Consider the following 16,839-nt stretch of genomic DNA (forward strand, 5'->3'; position numbering starts at 1 on the left):
TTGGTGAAACAGGAAGGGCAGGAGGTGCTCCAGGCACTGGGGCAGCAGTTCCCCCGCGGCCCATGGAGAGGCCCCTGGTGGAGCAGGCTGTCCCCCTGCAACCCACGGGGTACCACAGGGGAGCAGATCTCCGTGCTGCAGCCCGTGGAGGAGCCTCCCCAGGAGCAGGGGGTCTGGGGGGAGCTGCCACCCATGGAGGATCCATGCCGAAGCAGTTTGCTCCTGAAGGACAGACCCTGTGGTACGGTGCCACATCGGAGCAGTTCTTGAAGAGCTGCTGCCTGTGGGAAGCCCATGCAGGAAGGACGGCATCGCGTGGGAGGGACTCCACGGGGAGCAGGCAGAGTGACCGTGAAGAAGCAGCGGATGATGTGCAACGGACTGACTGCAACCCCCATTTTCTTCCACTGCTCAGGGGGAGAAGATAGAAGGACGTGGATGGGAGGAAGGTTATAGTTTGCTTTTCGTTCTCATTGCTCTAGTCTGTTAGCAATAGGCAATAAATTGCATTAAGCTCCCCATGCTGTGTCTGTTCTGCCTGTGGCAGTAATTGGTGAGGGATCTCCCTGCCCTTATCTCAACCATGAGCTTCTTCACCATACTTTCTCCCCGTCCTTCTGAGGGAGTGAAGAGTGGTGTCTACTGGCTTTAAACCACAACTATATAAATTCTAGGCCTTTTACAAAGTCAGCATCATTCGTTGCCTTTCAGAGATGCTACAGCAGAACTCTTCCCATCTCACAAGGCCTCAAACGTTGAGTCTTGTTTTGCACTGCTTTTGTGTAAGCACAGGTTATGCCCAAAGGGAGAGGCTTGTCTGCCCCTGTTCGTGTCCCTGCAGTTACACATCCCCCTCCTTCTCCTATGCGGGTTTTGGCGCTTGGCCACAGCACGAGTCCGATGGGGACACCGCCCGACCCGACCAAACCAAGGAGTCTCCTTCCCTCAGCCGAGCCCAAGCACCAGCACGAGCCCTGGCAGGGGCAGGGGGAAAGCACAGCTTCCCCTCACAGCCAGCCACCGCTCTGGCGACAGCGCCCGAAGCCACGGCTCCACCCCGGCGCCCCGCGGGGCCGCCCCCTCCCCACGGCACCCCGGGGCCCCGCCGAGCCGCGAGCGCGCACGCGCGGCGGCCGCGCCTCGCGCAGCTGCGGGCGCTCCGTCAGCGGCGGCCGCGCGTGCGCAGGGGCCGGTGGGGCGCTGGCAGCCGGGCCCGGCCGAGCCGAGCCGAGCCGAGCCGAGCCGCGCCGCGCCGCCTCCGCCCGGCCATGTCGTACGGCCCGCTGGACCCCTACCGGCCCGGGGCGCCGCCCCCGCCGCGGGACTTCGGCGGCATCATCCAGACATGCAGCGCCAACGTGCAGCGCATCGCGCAGTACAGTGAGTGCGGCCGGGACCCGCGGGAGGGGAGCGCGGCGCAGCGGAGCCCGGCGGCCGCCGCGCCTCAGCGGGAGCCCCCCGCGAGGGGGAGCCCCGGCAGGGTCCCGGCAGGGTCCCGGCAGGGCGGGCGGGGGCCGGGGGCCGAGAGCCGGCCGGTCGGTCCGGCAGCTCCGCACCCGCCTGGCTGGGGTCTAGGGAGAGCTTGCGCTTGTCAGCTGCCGCCAGCCCGGGCAGCGTGCGCGACCGTGGCGCTTTTACCCACCCGCGTGAGCCCCCCGCGGGGCCGAGCCCGCCCTCTGTGGCCCTTTGGCCGCTGATCCGCGCGTGGGCGCCTTGGTGTGTGCCGCTGCTAGTGCTGTGTGGAAGCGGGCAGCCAGAGGCCGTCACCCCGCCTCGCTCCGGGCATCCCGCAGAAGCTGCTGCCGCAGGAGTTCCCGAAGGCTCGTGTCTACTTGCAGCTTCCTCTGAAATTCCTGAGCAGAACTATGCAAAGAGACGTTCTGCTGCTGGACAGAATGTCGTCAGCGAAACAGCGCTGCAGTTTCTTGGGCATAGGTTTGTCATCAGAGACTGCTACCGACGTCGTAAGGTAGTCAGTGAAATTCTGTTACTGATCACTGAAATACGGCTTGCTAAATGAGTCGTTTCCAAAAGAGTTCGTGATACACCCCCTTCCTAAACGTGCTGCCTTTTCAAAAAATTGAGTTAGCTGTCTAAATGTATGCACACAATGTATGCAAGATCAGTTCAAAATGTTTTTTCTACTGTAAGGTGGTGACTTCTCCAGTTTGATTATACAAAGCTATGAATATTGCTGAGACCGCTTTGCTTCTGCTCGGTCATGTTTGTTTGCTCTTGGTATAGCCATGGCTGCCTGTGAAATTGCTCCCTAGTTTGCCAGATAACATGGCTTTTGTTTGTGTGGTTTTTTTCCCCTTCCATGGGACTTCTCTATGATCTTCTTCTTCTAGTTAGTTCAGCTTCTCTTTCTTATTGTACAATATTCCACTGTCTCATGACCAGCAGCCTGCCTATCTCAGTGTGCCGCCTATCTCAAATGAAACAAATAGCCTTACAGTTTTTATCAAGGTGGTTGGGAGCACACAGAACATCTGACTTACTATTATGGTAATTAACTGTATTCCGCATTTATAAAGGGCTTCCATTCAAACCTGAGAAGGGCAACTGAAGCCTTAAGCTTTCTCTCATTCCTCATTTTATCCCTTGTAGGCAAAAACAGCAACCAAACAGTGGACGCAGCTGAACTTTATTCACTCCTTTTGGGAAACTCAGCAGAATTAGCACCTCCCACAAAATGTACAGAGAACTGTTGGAGGGAGCTGGTAAAACTATTCCTTGCAAGGCTGCATGTTACCTAAACATCTAGAGGAGAGATTAAAATGCTGTAAATAATCTGAAATGCGTAATGGTCTGTACGTGGAAGACTTCACAGCCTGAAAAAGGATTTTTAAACTGAAAGCTGTTGGCTGAGGAGGCTATCTCTATTGATACTTATACCCACCATCTAAAGAATAAAGGTGAAGAGCTCCAGCCTCATTCTTTGGCCTCTTAGGAGCTTTGCTGTCATTTCATGTAGATTCTGCGCATTGCTGTTGGCTGAAATAAGCTAAGCACAGCAGACTGATCAACCTGGCAAAGACGAGAACAAAAAGCACACTGCCTGGCATGGAAATGAGACTCGTACAGGAATGTTCCCCCAAAGGAGGGAAAAAATAAATAGCAAAAGTATCGAGACATTATAGCACAAATGCCACCTGCCTGGTTCTTGATATCCATACACAGAACACGGTGTGTTATTTGTCAGTTTAACTTGACTGACAATTTCTGTGACCCACCTGTGGCCAGTAGATCTGTGAAATTATTGTGGTCTTGCTGGAAGCTGTGTTCATCTCAGTGTGTTCGTTGTTAAACAGCTCTCCGCTGTATGAGCTAACAGAAGCCAAGAAACTTGTTATGCTTGCTGTATGCAGAAGTCAAAATCCTTGCCTAATTACTGATTAAATCATATTGTAGCCCCATCTGAACTGTTATTATTATAAGATGCTGGACATCCCTTTAAAAGAATTGGCTGTTGTAGGAATCTGATATTTCTTTAGCAACACCTTGTGTTAACTGCAGTGGCTTGCTCCAGGCTAGAAGAAGAAATTGCAATGGTAGGATCTCACTGAATTGGAAGTAAATTTTGTTAAACTCCTTGGATATTTCAACACCATTAAGCTGCCTGTAGAACTATATTGAGTTGATCATTCTTGATCTTGCCTGTCTCACTGCTGGAGGGGATAGGATATGATGCCGGGATCAACCTGAGCCAAGCAAGCACTGTACTGCTGTCATAAGTGGTGCTCCTAACATCTTTATTTTAATAATGCTAAAAAGTGTGTGGCTACAGCAAATGAGCTTGCTGATCTGTTCAAATATAATCTTCTGAGGTAGAGAAGAAATGGTAGTTGCTTTTCAGAAAGGTTAACAGCTTAATGCTATTCATACTGTGGTTGCACGATACCTAGTGCCTGCACAAGGGAAACAGTAGAAAGAGAGTAGATAGGGTAAGAAGAGGGCTAGAACATCTCTTTGGCTACAGCCTGATTTCAAATTGATGTGAGATAACTGACGTACGCCAGTGTTATCTGCTGTACTTGAAAGACTGTGCCAGTGCTGCAGCAAGTTTTGGCTACAGTGAGTAGCATAATTCGTATGTATATATATATTATATATATGTGTACGTATATATATATAAAAATATATAAAAAACTGTTAGCAACCTGTGCAATCAGTTCAGATCTCTGTTTTTAAAACAGAGCACTAATATATTAAGCAATTTTAGAATATGTGAAAGTGGCAACACAATCATAGAATCATTGAATGGCTCAGGCTGGAAGGAACTTTAGAGATCATCTATCTCCAACCCCCTGCCCTAGGCAGGGATGCCACCCACTAGATGAGGTTGGCCAAGGCCACATCCAGCCTGGCCTTGAACGCCTCCAGGGATGGGGCACCCACAACTTCTCTTGGCAACCTGTTCCAGTGCCTTGCCACCCTCTGAGTGAAGAATTTCCTCTTAATGTCTAATCTAAATCTGTCCTCTTTTAGTTTAAGACCATTCCCCCTTGTTCTATCATTATCTACCCAAGCAAAGAGTCCATCCTTTTTGTAAGACCCCTTAAAGTATTGAAAGATCTCAATAAGGTCTCCCTGGAGCTTTCTCTTCTCCAGGTTAAACATGCCCAGCTCTCTCAGCCTTTCTTTGTAGGAGAGATATGGCCTAAGTGCTGAAATTACAAGGTTGTTAGAAACAAACACCTTTGTTAGTTCCAAAAAGACTGAGTAAATAGGAGCATGGCATGCTTTTAGCTACAGATATTTGCCTTCAGGTTATGTAGGCCTCCCTATCATGTTCTTAGAGGAAAGCTAATCTAGTAATCTAGAATGTTTCTAAATGGGGATGTTTAAAATGCATTCTTTGCTTTAAATGCAAAGCATAAGTGTTGTCTTACCAGCCTGAGTTAAGTGAAATGTCGCGAGAAATCCTTCTTTAGGAGAAGCTAGAAGAATAACTTCATACAGGAATAAAATACTCTAGAACTTGTCTTACTAACTTATCTTGTGATCTCTATCTTAGCTGTGCAGATAAAGAATTTGATGAGCCAGCTGGGAACCAAGCAGGACTCCAGCAAGCTCCAGGAAAACTTGTAAGTATTAACTGAGTTAACTTTTATGTAGGTTCTTTTAGTTGCCTCTGTATTCTTAGAGAAACAGAATAACTTGCTTTGGGCAGATGCAATTTAGTGTAGTCCTATAAAACAAAATGAGTAGATGTGTTAAGTAATTCACTGCGTGTGTCTCCAGGACTCTGGAGAAGCCATTCTAAGATGCTGGATAGGATTGACTAGAAAATGGTATAGAGTATCTAAAAAGGGTAGTAGAGTACAGCTAATGCATGGCTAATATACTGAGGACTAGTCTTAATTGCTTCACTTGTGGTTTAAAAGGAATTAATGCCATATTAGTTACTTAGTCCTCACGTAAGAGCAGTAAAAAGCAGCAAGGAAGACCCACACTTGCTGAAAAAGTATCTTTTAGTACAGGAGGAGCTGGGTACTGGAAACATTAGCAGTCCTCTACGGCAGCCAAAATGCCACATAAAACTTCACAAGAAGAGTTTCCCAGTGAGGAACAATATAGAAAATGTATTAACAGATATAGTTTAAAATACCTTCTAGAGAGACTTTACAGGGAGTCTGTATGTCTGTGCATCTTTTACAGGCTTGAAAGGCATAAATATTAAGTTATGAGAAGAATAATTTTTGGAGTAAGGAAGGAAATTTGAAAGCGAGTTCTTCCATTATCTCTCATGTGACTGCACCTTGAAACTCTGAACATCCAACATCCCAATTTTTTTCTAATAGTGGATTTTTGGATAAATGCGTGGCTCATGGTGATAGTTCATACTAACATACATTGCATTTGGAGGATGTGATCGGAGTCAAAGAGAGAAAGGAATCTGCTTTCCTGAGCTGTTCAGGTGATTTAACCTGTACTTAATCAGTAGATTAAAGAACTAATCACTGGTGACCAAATTAATGTATTTCCGCTCTAATTCTGTTGTGGAAATGACTCTTATTCACTAAGATGTGAGTGGTTGTACTCCACAAATCGTCAGCTGCCATACAAATTTAATACAAAATGCTTGGGTGGCTTATGCAGTTCATCTACTGCTGGACAACTTAGGTAGTAATGCAGCCTGAACATGCCGATTCATGTATCTGTTGGGCTGAATAGCTGTTTTTCACTTCAATATATGTGGTGTAAAAATAGAATTGTTAAGATTTGAGAGGTCTGGGTGAAAAGTTTATCCTAAAAGAACATTTCTATCAAAAAAAAGTGAAGTCTGATTGTTTCAAACTCCCCATTTCTAACCTAATACTGGGTGTGCTACTCCTATAGGCTCCACCAAGAGACATCTCTCCATATTGCCACGTTATTTTCTGTTTGATTGCTTTATAGAATTGTGGCAGTTAACAGGCTACTCAAGGAGTCAATCCCTCCAAGGGGAGGTGACATGTTTGTTAACACTGAAGTGATTCCTTTTCCTTACTTTTTTTTTCCCTCCTGAAACAGTCTATAGGTTGGGTCTCTGCGGTTGCTTGGCATGGAACAAGGGAGCAGAGGGAGAGATGCTGTCTGAATGTTTTCTCATTGCGGCCATAGTTAATAAAGCGTCTCTCTTACCTGTCCTAAATTGTACTTGTGCTGCTGTGCACATGGAGTACCCAGATCTGTTGACACATCTTATACCTGTTAAATTCCAGTACAACTTGATCCTTGCTTTATTATTGTATTTTCTTGGTCTGTGCTGTTGCATATACACATATGGCTGTCAAATGAAACTTGCAGTTCTATTCTCTGTGAAGCACTAACATTTCTAATAAACCACATATTTCATGTAGAAGATGATGTCTTAACATTAAACTTCGTGTAACCAGTGGATTCCTGTAATTGCGGTACTAATGGAGGTGCTGCTTCAGATCCTTTGCACCGATAGCTTTGAATCTTTATGTTGTGACTGGAGTGGGCGGTTTAAGGCCTTTATTTGGGAAAGGCCTTGCATTTCTCAAAGTAGAAGCTGTATCATTCTTCTCTGATAATTAGTTTTTACAGAAGAGTAAGAATTTGCTATCTCTGAGGTCTCTGTAGTTCTGTCAAGTGTATGCTTAAGCAGTGGAGTCAGTTTAGTCAATCAGGTTGCCAAGTGAAGAGTTAGTTACCAATTTGGTACCACCAACAATTCACCCTAAAAGTGGTTATGTTCCCTGAGTAAAACTTTTGCCTCCCTTGAATTTCTCTCTTTATGCAATTGGAGGAGAATATCTCTTTAAAACTACTCAATTGTATTAGCTAGCAGGGATCACAGGGCTGCTTTGGATCTCTATAATGTAGGCTGGAGCCATGTTGATGGTGAAAGCTAAAAGTACATCTCTGTTCCATTACTGAAAAAAGATCCTTAAAGATATCTAATCCCAGAATGCTTTCTTGGTTGATATTGTGAAAACTGAAGTGCTCAGAGACTGCTTTTTTGGAAGAAACTTGTATAACTGCTTCTGAACTCATATTTTAGACAACAGCTACAGCATTCTGCAAACTGCCTTGCCAAAGAGACCAATGAATATCTAAAGGAGCTGGGGTCTCTGCCACTTCCTCTGTCTGCTTCTGAACAGGTACGCACACAGAATTTACCTGCAGGTTGGGTTTTTTTTGGTCACTTTTTTCATTAAGCTAGCTTAGAACACAAGTTCACAGAGCTTGAATTGGCACAGATGAAAAGACAGCAGCCGTCTGCAATGAAGACAGTTCTTGAAGTGGGAAGATAAATGAAGCTGGCTATGTCCTGACTCTATGACATGGGGGGACGACACTTCTCAGCAGCAAATATCCATAAATGTTTACGGAGACCTGCATATGTATACTTTTTCTGAGTAAATTTCTGAAAAATACACTTGATCAGGAAGTGTTTGGTGACATGAGACTGTTTTAGGAGAAGAGCTTAGTGCAAACTGTATGTCAATATGAAGTATGATCATGCCAAAAAAAGCTTCCCCTTGGATGTGATTCATTAGCTGTATTGGGGGTGGGGGAGGGAAGGAGCTCTCACTTTGCTCGTATTTGAATAAATTCGATGAGGCAATGATTATGTCATTGTATAACAGTCCTTCATGGTCTCCCTGTGGGAAAGGGAAAGGACAGTCCTCTGCTGTTGGAGTTCTCTCGACTCTACTTTAAATCAATACCACAGTACTGATTTATATGCTTTTGTGATACTCTTGTGGGATGATCTGTGGTCAGCAGCTGCTTTCTTAGTAGATTTAATTCTGTATTTAAAGGTTTAAATGCTAGTTGTAAGCATAGCCATGTTTTGCATGTTTGTTCAGCAAGTATTTTTCAGTTAATCTCCTTTTGGTGAGCAAACTCCAGACGTGTGCATGTTGCTGAATGCGGCAGCAACTTCTGAAGGTAAATGAAGCCTGATGGAGCAATTCAATCAAAATCTGTAGGAGCTTGTATCATGTTGAGGATCTCCCCTGGCGGAGGGGCTGTTGCTTCCAGACAGCTCAGATGAAAACTGCGGAGTATTACAAGGCTGCTGTAGCAGCTTATGCAGGGGAGAAATTGAAAATACTTTTCTTGTTGAAATGGCTGTTGAAATGATACAAGCTTGTTGAAGGGTCACAATACTAGAAAGCCTGAGAACAGCTGTTCTAGAATACTAGAGCCCTGAGAGAGCTGTTGGAAATCTCTGTAGTGGAAAACATAATTGGCCTGAGTATTAACTGTCCTTGGGACAAGTTTTTTCCACTTCATTTTTCCCATAACTGAGATATCACAACACTCAAAGGAGGTGTTCTAGGGAAGCTAAATAAGTTGATACTGAAGAAAAGATAAACTGAAATTGTTATTCTATTCTATCAGAATGGATATTCTGATTAAAATAACAGCAGGCTTGTGTGGCATGGCTGAGAGAGACAGCTCACAAAGCTGGGATAGTGGGGAGTGTTCTTGAGAACAGACAGCCCCACACATCCAGAGTTGTTCTGCTGTGCTCAGGCCTCCGTTGTGAGAAAGTTAAGGGGATAGCCTTACCAGGAAAAGAGAGTATTAAGTACTGACAAGTTGGCTAAGTAAAGGAATAGAGGGTTAAAGCTTTGTAGGTATCCAAAAGGTATATAATTAAATGAGGTAGATTACTGGAATGTGTTTTTAATAAACTTAGTGGTGTAGAACTCCTCTCTAGTTCAGTCTTAATTCTCTAATTTCAATCTAGTTTTGTGTTGCACGAAACTTTTCTGCACTAGACAAGGCATAGAGCATTTGGTATAGCAAATGAAAATATGATGGGCTTTTTGTTCTCTCCAGTTCCAGACCCGGAATGGTGGAATCAAAAGATCACTTGAATGTCAGCATTTATTTTTTTATTATGATGTTTTGGAGTGTCTGGATACAATAAGTGAATGGGAATATCTGAACACTTGTTTTTGTTTCAATTCTTTAGCGTCAACAGAGGCTTCAGAAAGAACGTTTAATGAATGATTTCTCCGCAGCCTTAAATAACTTCCAGGCAATACAGAGGCGAGTGTCAGAGAAGGAAAAAGAGACTGTTGCAAGGGCAAGAGCTGGATCCCGTATTTCTGTAAGTACATCACTACGAAATTCCTACAAATAGTGAATTACAAGTGTTTTCAGAGATTTCTACTTGCCAATCAACTTCATATCTGCCTACTGACACATAACTGAGGGCAGATGAGGCCTCAGTACATTATTTTGTCATTCCAGATGTCGTAAATACTAGGCACTCCTTTTAATGTGCTGCTTCTCAATGTTAGTAGAGGAGGGAAGGAATCCTGGTAGTTGCAAATGTTGTGGAGGATGAGATGGGAACTCAAAGTACAGCTAATAGCTTAGTTTTGCAGGCTGGTCTTTGACATCAGCCCTAGGCTATTAAAGATTAAGAGGTCGATTGGAAGCTTACCATAACTTAAATTACATTTTAACCTCACACTTTATTTTATTATAGCTTCTGTCCTGCTAGCATCTCCAATGTATGTTCAAATATTCTCCCTATTGTTTTTACAAGCTCCTGTAGCTCTTAAGAAGTCATAATAAAAAGACCAGTGGAAGCATTTTTCTCCCCTTGTCCCAAGTCTTTGTGTTAAGTATGCATTCTTAACTTGTACAAGGGAATATATTTATCACTTGGTTTGTGCTCTTAAAAAATAAGTGACAGACAGTGACACCTGATCTGAGTAAACAGACTCGCTCTTCATCTCTCAGTTGCGTCTGATACTTGCTGAGACAATCTAAATTCAAAAATTAAATCTGAAGATGAATCTAAGTCTAGTTTTAATTACCTTAAGTTAAATCTGAAAGGTGAAGTGGCAGTAGCATTCTCAAAGAACTATCTGGACAGAACATGCCTTTGTCTTTTAGATACGTCAGTTGATTTTGCTGCTGCTTCTGGTAGTCTACAAGTCTAATAACTTATTTGTCTCTTCCAGGCTGATGAGCGGTTCAGAGAAGAACAGCTAGTTTCATTTGATAGGTAACACTTCTTGCATTCTTGGTTTGTACTGTTACCTATCTATAACTAAAATTATTGTGGTAAGGTATATTATTGTAACTTGGGCAAAGCTCTGTTAGCTAAATGAAAAGCCAAAAGATGTGAAATGCAAGTATTACAGTACTCGTAATATACAGCATAGAAAAAAAAAAACCACTAAGTGCATATGACAGTATTTTACCCTCCTTAAATGTAGGTTATTGATTACTGCCCAAATGGAAATAGTACAGTCCCTAGAATGTAGCAGTTGGAGCTTCTGGTTTTCTGGACTGTGAGCACGAGATTACCAGACATGTTTTCCATCACCATGACTCTTTCCACAAAGAGCTCTATACTTACTCTATAGGTTTGGCTATTATCTAGCAGCTGAGTTACAGCTATTACAGACTAGTGTACGAGGCTGCCTTAAATTCAGAAGCCCTGGACATAATAACAAATAGATGTTATGATGCGCAACTCAACGTTACGATAGCGTCAGAACATACAGGTTCTGCAGTAACTGTGCGCTTGCATAGCAAGTAAGTTTGCAGCATGTTTTATCAACTCTATAGTGTGAGTAAAGTGAACTTTAGATGCTCTGAAAGTTTGTGATTACTGTGTCAGTTTCCACTATGTGTATTTTAGAAATGCGGGGTTGGCCCTATCTGTATAAACCTCCTAGTGTTCTAACTAGAGACCTAGCTTACGTGTCTCATCTACCCACACTCCCTCTGCAAACTGTGCCGCATCTGATCAGCTGTTTGGGATGCGTCCCCTTTGTTAGCCCTGTGTTTCCACATACTGAGTCAGAACTGAAGACCCCACATTGTTCAGTTATACATACGCTGTGATGAGTTTGAAGGCCTTGCTCACTAAAGGAAGGGGAACCACCTAAGTACCTGTTCATGCAGAGGCCTTTGGCTCATTGAGCCATAGTGGCATGTAGCAGCTACTCCGCTTTTAAAATTGTCCTTGTGTGCTACATGTCAGAAACTTCTGCCTTAAATACCTGAAAACCCTACAGTCATCTCAGAGCTGAATTCCAATGTCTCAGCTGTTTCTGGTCTAGTCATGTAGCTTAATTTGGTTTCTTTTTTATCTTATGATTTAGAGCTGTATACCCAACAGGCATATTGTGACATTAGTGTTTTCAGGTACACTTCCCTCTTCAAAGAGGGAGATGCTACACTTGAGCTTCTTATGCAGAACACATAGATGACCTCGTATTATGCGTACTGCCTTCACTGCAAACAGTTTGTGTAATGTACACAGCAGTTACAAAGTGCTGAAATCAAGATGGGGGTAGATGAGATGCAGAGTTATTTCTTTCTTAACATCTCTCTTGGTGTGTGATTTAACTTGCAGTTCTTAATTAAACTAATTAATTAAAATATACTCTTTATTCATATCTCCAAATGCCAGATTGCAAGTGAGCATCTTTGAACTGAGATGCTTCTCAGGTGTTCTTTTGTTCTGATAGTGTTGTGCTTGCAGTCTACTTTCCACCAAGAATTTCACCCTGACTGATCCCCCCCTTTTTGGGGTGGATGGTGAGAGGAAAGGAAGGTACAGATATTAAAAAAAAAAAAAAAAAGTTTCTTCTACAACATTATAGGCAATGGTCACATCTTAGCATAGAATATCATATGCATGTACTGCTTTCCAGTTTCTTCACATTTCCTGGCCTGTCCCTACTATGCAATTGTTCCTCTTTGTAGTTGTCCTAAATCTGCCTCTGTATCCAGTTGCAAGACCAGGAACATGAGAGATTGTTTTGTAGGAGTCTTTTTAACTTTAATTCACTGTTACTTTGGTATAAAGGTAGTATGGAAATAAGCCTATGCTGAAACAAACAGTATCTTACTTTCTTTCCATCTCTTCCCAGTGGTGAAGATTGGAATCAAATGCAATCTCAGGAAGATGATGTGGCAATAACTGAACAGGACCTTGAACTTATTAAAGAAAGAGAAACAGCAATCAGGCAGTTAGAGGTGAACAGTAGATTCTGCATGGTTAACAGTACTTGGAGATGAACCGAAGAAGTTGTGTGGTGCTAACTAATGGGATGGGCTGAAGAGACCTGAAGGTGGAGGAACAGAGTTTCTTGTAGGGAGGATTGATGCCAAGATCAATCTCCCTGCTCCTGTTGAAGGAGACTAGGTATATTTTCCTTCAGTGAAAGGAAAGATCCTGGCAATCCTTCAGAGATGGTAGGAGCAACTCATGTCACAATGTCCATCTCAATTCCCTACTGTGCTAATTGCTAGTGGCATGAAACTAATAGTGAGTAGTGGGAACATTGTGGGCTTCAGTGTTCATCCTGAGTTCCAGCAATAGTAGCATCAAGTCCCTTCTGTCAGTGAATGATGGTATCTATTCTGTTATTTCAAGCAATGTTCAGAAGAGGTACTAAGAATGAGGCTTAGAAAAGCTGTAACCAGTGTTTGTTGTAACTTGTCAAATTTGTCTTCAGGCAGACATTTTGGATGTCAATCAGATATTTAAGGATTTAGCCATGATGATTCATGACCAAGGAGATATGATTGGTAAGTGTTTGGATAATAGGAAGTTTCTCTTTAGTTTAATTGCATAGTCTGCCTGCATAGTTCAATTTTTCTGATATTTTGTATAAAAAGTATCATCATATTTCTGATATTTTTTCTAAACAGTGAAGCTTTGAATTCTTTTGCAACACGTTCTCTTATTTTTCCATAGATAGCATAGAGGCAAATGTGGAAAGTGCAGAAGTTCATGTGGAAAGAGCCAGCGAGCAGTTACAGAGAGCTGCCTATTATCAGGTAAATTCTGCGTGCTTGCATTATTATCAATGTACAGGTGAGCAATAATGGTACAGGCATAGCAGGACACATGTTAAGGATTGTAGCACACCAAATGAGCTATTTAAAAACAGCTTGTGCAAGCTGGCACTCCCACAAAATAGTTCTGAAAGGAATAGATAAAGCGCTTAAGTCAAGAAAATAGTATTGAATTTAGCATTCTAATTCAGATGAAGGAACAGACAGACTATACATTCTCTATATATGCTTAGCAAGTTAAATGTTCAGCTCTTTGCCATTCTCGGGAGAAGGCAGAACAGTTCTGCTAACAACAAATTCTCATGTTGTGTACCCATCTTGTAAACATCAGCCAAGGCAAAATTACATGTAAAGATGCAAAAACAAATAAAATCTTTGCCCAGATTAAGGAAACTTCTGACGACCAGGGTTTACAGCACCTTTCTAACTGCTCAGTTTCTGTCCTGTAGTCTGATCTTCCTGTCCCGTTCACTCTTTCACAGTGGTTCTCACTGCTGCTTAAATCTCCTTTACAATGCTCGTAGTTTTCTGTAGCATCTGTTCATTGTTGTTCATGGAAGTGCCTTCCCAGTGACAGGATGGGAGGCAGTGGGCACAAACCGGAACACAAGAGGTGCCATCTGAACACCAGGAAGCGCTTCTGCACCGTGTGGGTGACTGAGTGCTAGTAAGAGGCTGCCCAGAGAGGCTGTGGAGTCTCCCTCCTCGGAGATGTTCAGAAGCCGTCTGGACTTGGTCCTGGGCACCCTGCTCTAGGTGTCTCTGCTCGGGCAGGGGGTTGGACCAGATAGACCCGGAGGTCCCTGCCAACCTGAACCATTCTGTGATTGTTGTACCTTACGTGTGGACTTAGGTTCTGTGAAGGAGCGAGGGTTCTGCTGGAGTCAGCCCTATAAACACTTCAATGCTGGGACTTCAGACTCCCATACAAGGTAGAAAACTGGACGCTCTCAAGCTATTGAGTGGGGAGATGCTGGAAAGCAATAGAATTCCAGTGCTGTTTAAGCTGCAAGGAGGGGAAAGTAGCTTTTGCCACCTGGCAACATGTAGTATTCCCTGTCTCCATGGCTTTCTTATTGATATTTCAAAACTTTTATTAAATCCAAGTCTGGAAGCTATTAGGCATATATTGGATGTGTTTTTCTGGACAGAAAAGGAAGTATTATAACTAGTCTCAAATCCTTAAAGTTATAAATATTTGGTGTATGTAGACAGACTGTAGCTTCCTATGATGAATAAGATGATCAAAGCTGTAAAGTCCAGGTACAGTAACTATATATTAAATCATTTAAACTGTAGAAATGCGATGATACTTCTGCACCACCTCCAAGTTGCTATGTGGAGATTGCATCAGAGGACTAGCGTTTTTATTTGTTTTACCTAGAAAATCCAAATAGCTAGAGATGTTTAGCTTTCCTTTGAAGCTGTGGGGGCATCCCTTAGGATGAAAAATATATGGTAGGCATTAAATTCCTTTCTGTAGCTAACTTGAAGTAAAGCTTGTGTTTTCCATAAAAGCAGCAAGTCTTGTTGCATTTTGACTTAATTGCCTGTCTTGGACCACTGTGCTCCTAAGCTAGCTACGTTTAGCTGCAGGATCGTGCTGTTTAAGGAACATGCAAGTGTACAGACTGCTCTGGTTACTTCCGCTGAATAAGTATGGATATTGAGTACTCTAGTTCACTGAAGCTAGTTACATTAACTGATAAAACTCTTGCTTTTTTGTCATCATCTGTTTTTGGTATAAGTGGTGTAAGTGGCTTTTTTTTTTCTTCTTTTATTAGAAGAAATCCCGTAAGAAGATCTGTATCCTGATTGTTGGTCTTGCTGTGGCTTCTATAATCATAGGCTTGATTATCTGGCAGACAAAAAAGTGAAATCTTCACGTGGAACCTTCTCTCATTGCTGAGAATTTTTTTCCCCCCCAGCACGAACAGGCTGACTAGTCTCAGAAATGAATTGACCACCCTGAGAGAGAGCACAAGCTGGTACTACTTCTAGTAATAGCAACTAATATTAGCAACTAATGTGCAGATAACTAGTATTTGGAATTAGTGAACCATGGAGACAGTATCTATCAGTTTATATACAAATTATCTTGTTTTATGTAACTAACATCTTGTGGTTTTGCTTTCTGTAATGTATTATTCCCTGTCCCAACTGTACGCTGAAGTGTGATCGATAATTGGAGATGTCTTGTTTTTTGACAAGTGGCACAATCTTAACTTTTTATATGTATAGGTAACTTGTTGGACTGGAATAAGAATGACATTCAAAGAGGGCACAACAATGATTTGCACTACCTTAATTCAGCAGTTTCTAAAGTCTCCAGCATCTGCCCCATGGTTTTTATTAGTCTCCAAGTGGCCGTGGTTCTAAATTCAATTGAAGAGAGATGCCATGGCAGATCTGAAAGGCAAGGAGAAGTATGTATGGATGATAGTTGGAACCACTGTGTACTTAGTAACTGGTCAGTTTGGCCTTGAGGCTCGTTGTTTTTAATTTTTGTGCATGTTTTTTTGTTTTGTTTTGTTTTTCAGAACACACAATTTGAGGACAAGGGTGTCCTTTAACTTACAGTCTGTCAATGCAGCTTCCTTAGAGAAACTAGCTGACTTGTTGTTAGACAAATAAATCTCTTCCAATGCTGACTCAAAGCACTAAAATACAGAGTTTAGCTGCTTGCTCCTAATAGTTTTTTTCAGGGAGAAAACTGTGCAAAGATAAGGAAGTGGGCACTTAAGTTTACAAGCCAGCAAGATAGATGAGTTATAGGTGAAATCTTGCATCTGGAAGATTATTGTAGTGTATTAGTAAATATTGTATGGCTTGTGAATATCTGGTATTTTCCATTCTTTATGAAATAAAGTGCAGAAATTGGTTGGGTGAAGTGCTAGGTTTTTGAGACTGTGGATGAGCGTGCAAATGAAAAAGATTGCTGGTTCCAACTGTCTTGCTAGCAGAGCTGGACAGAATGTAGCAAGCACTCCTCACTGTGTAGCTCTGAACTGACATGCACTGAGGGAACAGCAATCTGTCCAAAGCCCAACACAGTGTGGTAAATGCATCATACTGACCCATTTTGTATTTAATCCTTATTCCATGTCTCCTGTATAATAAAGTAAATGTGAAAGCTGGGAAGGGAGGATGTTCTCCCAATTGCACAGTGGTTTGCACTATTGCGCCATCATTCCATCTAATAACCGTTAATAAACACTTTTAAAAGCCTTTGTCACAGCTTCTTTCTCTTGCGATTTGGACATCTACCCTGCTTTATATAAGCAACAGCAGTGTTTCTTCTGACGTTAATTGTGTGGTCCCTGATTCTTCAGAATGAAACAGCTGGAACCACTGATTTTTTCACGTGGACATAAAACACACTAGCTGATATAAAATTGAATCTGATGCAGGTAAACCTTGACTATTTGCAGAGCAGTAGAACTTGAAGTCCTTGCTGAAGCTGTACTGTAAAATCGTACTTGAGAGCAAGGAAACCGACTGTATGTTGTTCTGCTCCTTATTTAAAATAGATCC

The 16,839-nt window shown here is 42.7% G+C and overlaps 1 protein-coding gene across 1 annotated transcript; it reads left to right on the top strand.

Annotated features, from left to right (window-relative positions):
• The first annotated feature begins 1,133 nt into the window (after nt 1-1,133).
• On the top strand, nt 1,134-16,533 carry STX12 (syntaxin 12). Its single transcript, XM_080566762.1, has 9 exons — nt 1,134-1,380; nt 5,021-5,090; nt 7,517-7,616; nt 9,446-9,583; nt 10,449-10,492; nt 12,375-12,480; nt 12,963-13,035; nt 13,205-13,287; nt 15,090-16,533. The coding sequence occupies exons 1-9, from the start codon at nt 1,269-1,271 to the stop codon at nt 15,180-15,182; spliced, it is 819 nt and encodes a 272-aa protein (XP_080422888.1). The 5' UTR covers nt 1,134-1,268; the 3' UTR covers nt 15,183-16,533.
• Nucleotides 16,534-16,839: the final 306 nt, after the last annotated feature.

The sequence above is a fragment of the Anser brachyrhynchus genome (genome assembly GCF_964034855.1).
Source record: "Anser brachyrhynchus genome assembly, chromosome: 24".
Lineage (NCBI taxonomy): Eukaryota > Metazoa > Chordata > Aves > Anseriformes > Anatidae > Anser > Anser brachyrhynchus.

Excerpts from the sequence above, each read along its gene's own strand:
- STX12 (XM_080566762.1), top strand. The coding sequence starts at position 1,269 with ATGTCGTACGGCCCGCTGGACCCCTACCGGCCCGGGGCGCCGCCCCCG. Across the intron at positions 5,091-7,516 it reads AGCAAGCTCCAGGAAAACTT|ACAACAGCTACAGCATTCTG; the intron begins GTAAGTATTAAC and ends CTCATATTTTAG. Across the intron at positions 9,584-10,448 it reads GAGCTGGATCCCGTATTTCT|GCTGATGAGCGGTTCAGAGA; the intron begins GTAAGTACATCA and ends TGTCTCTTCCAG.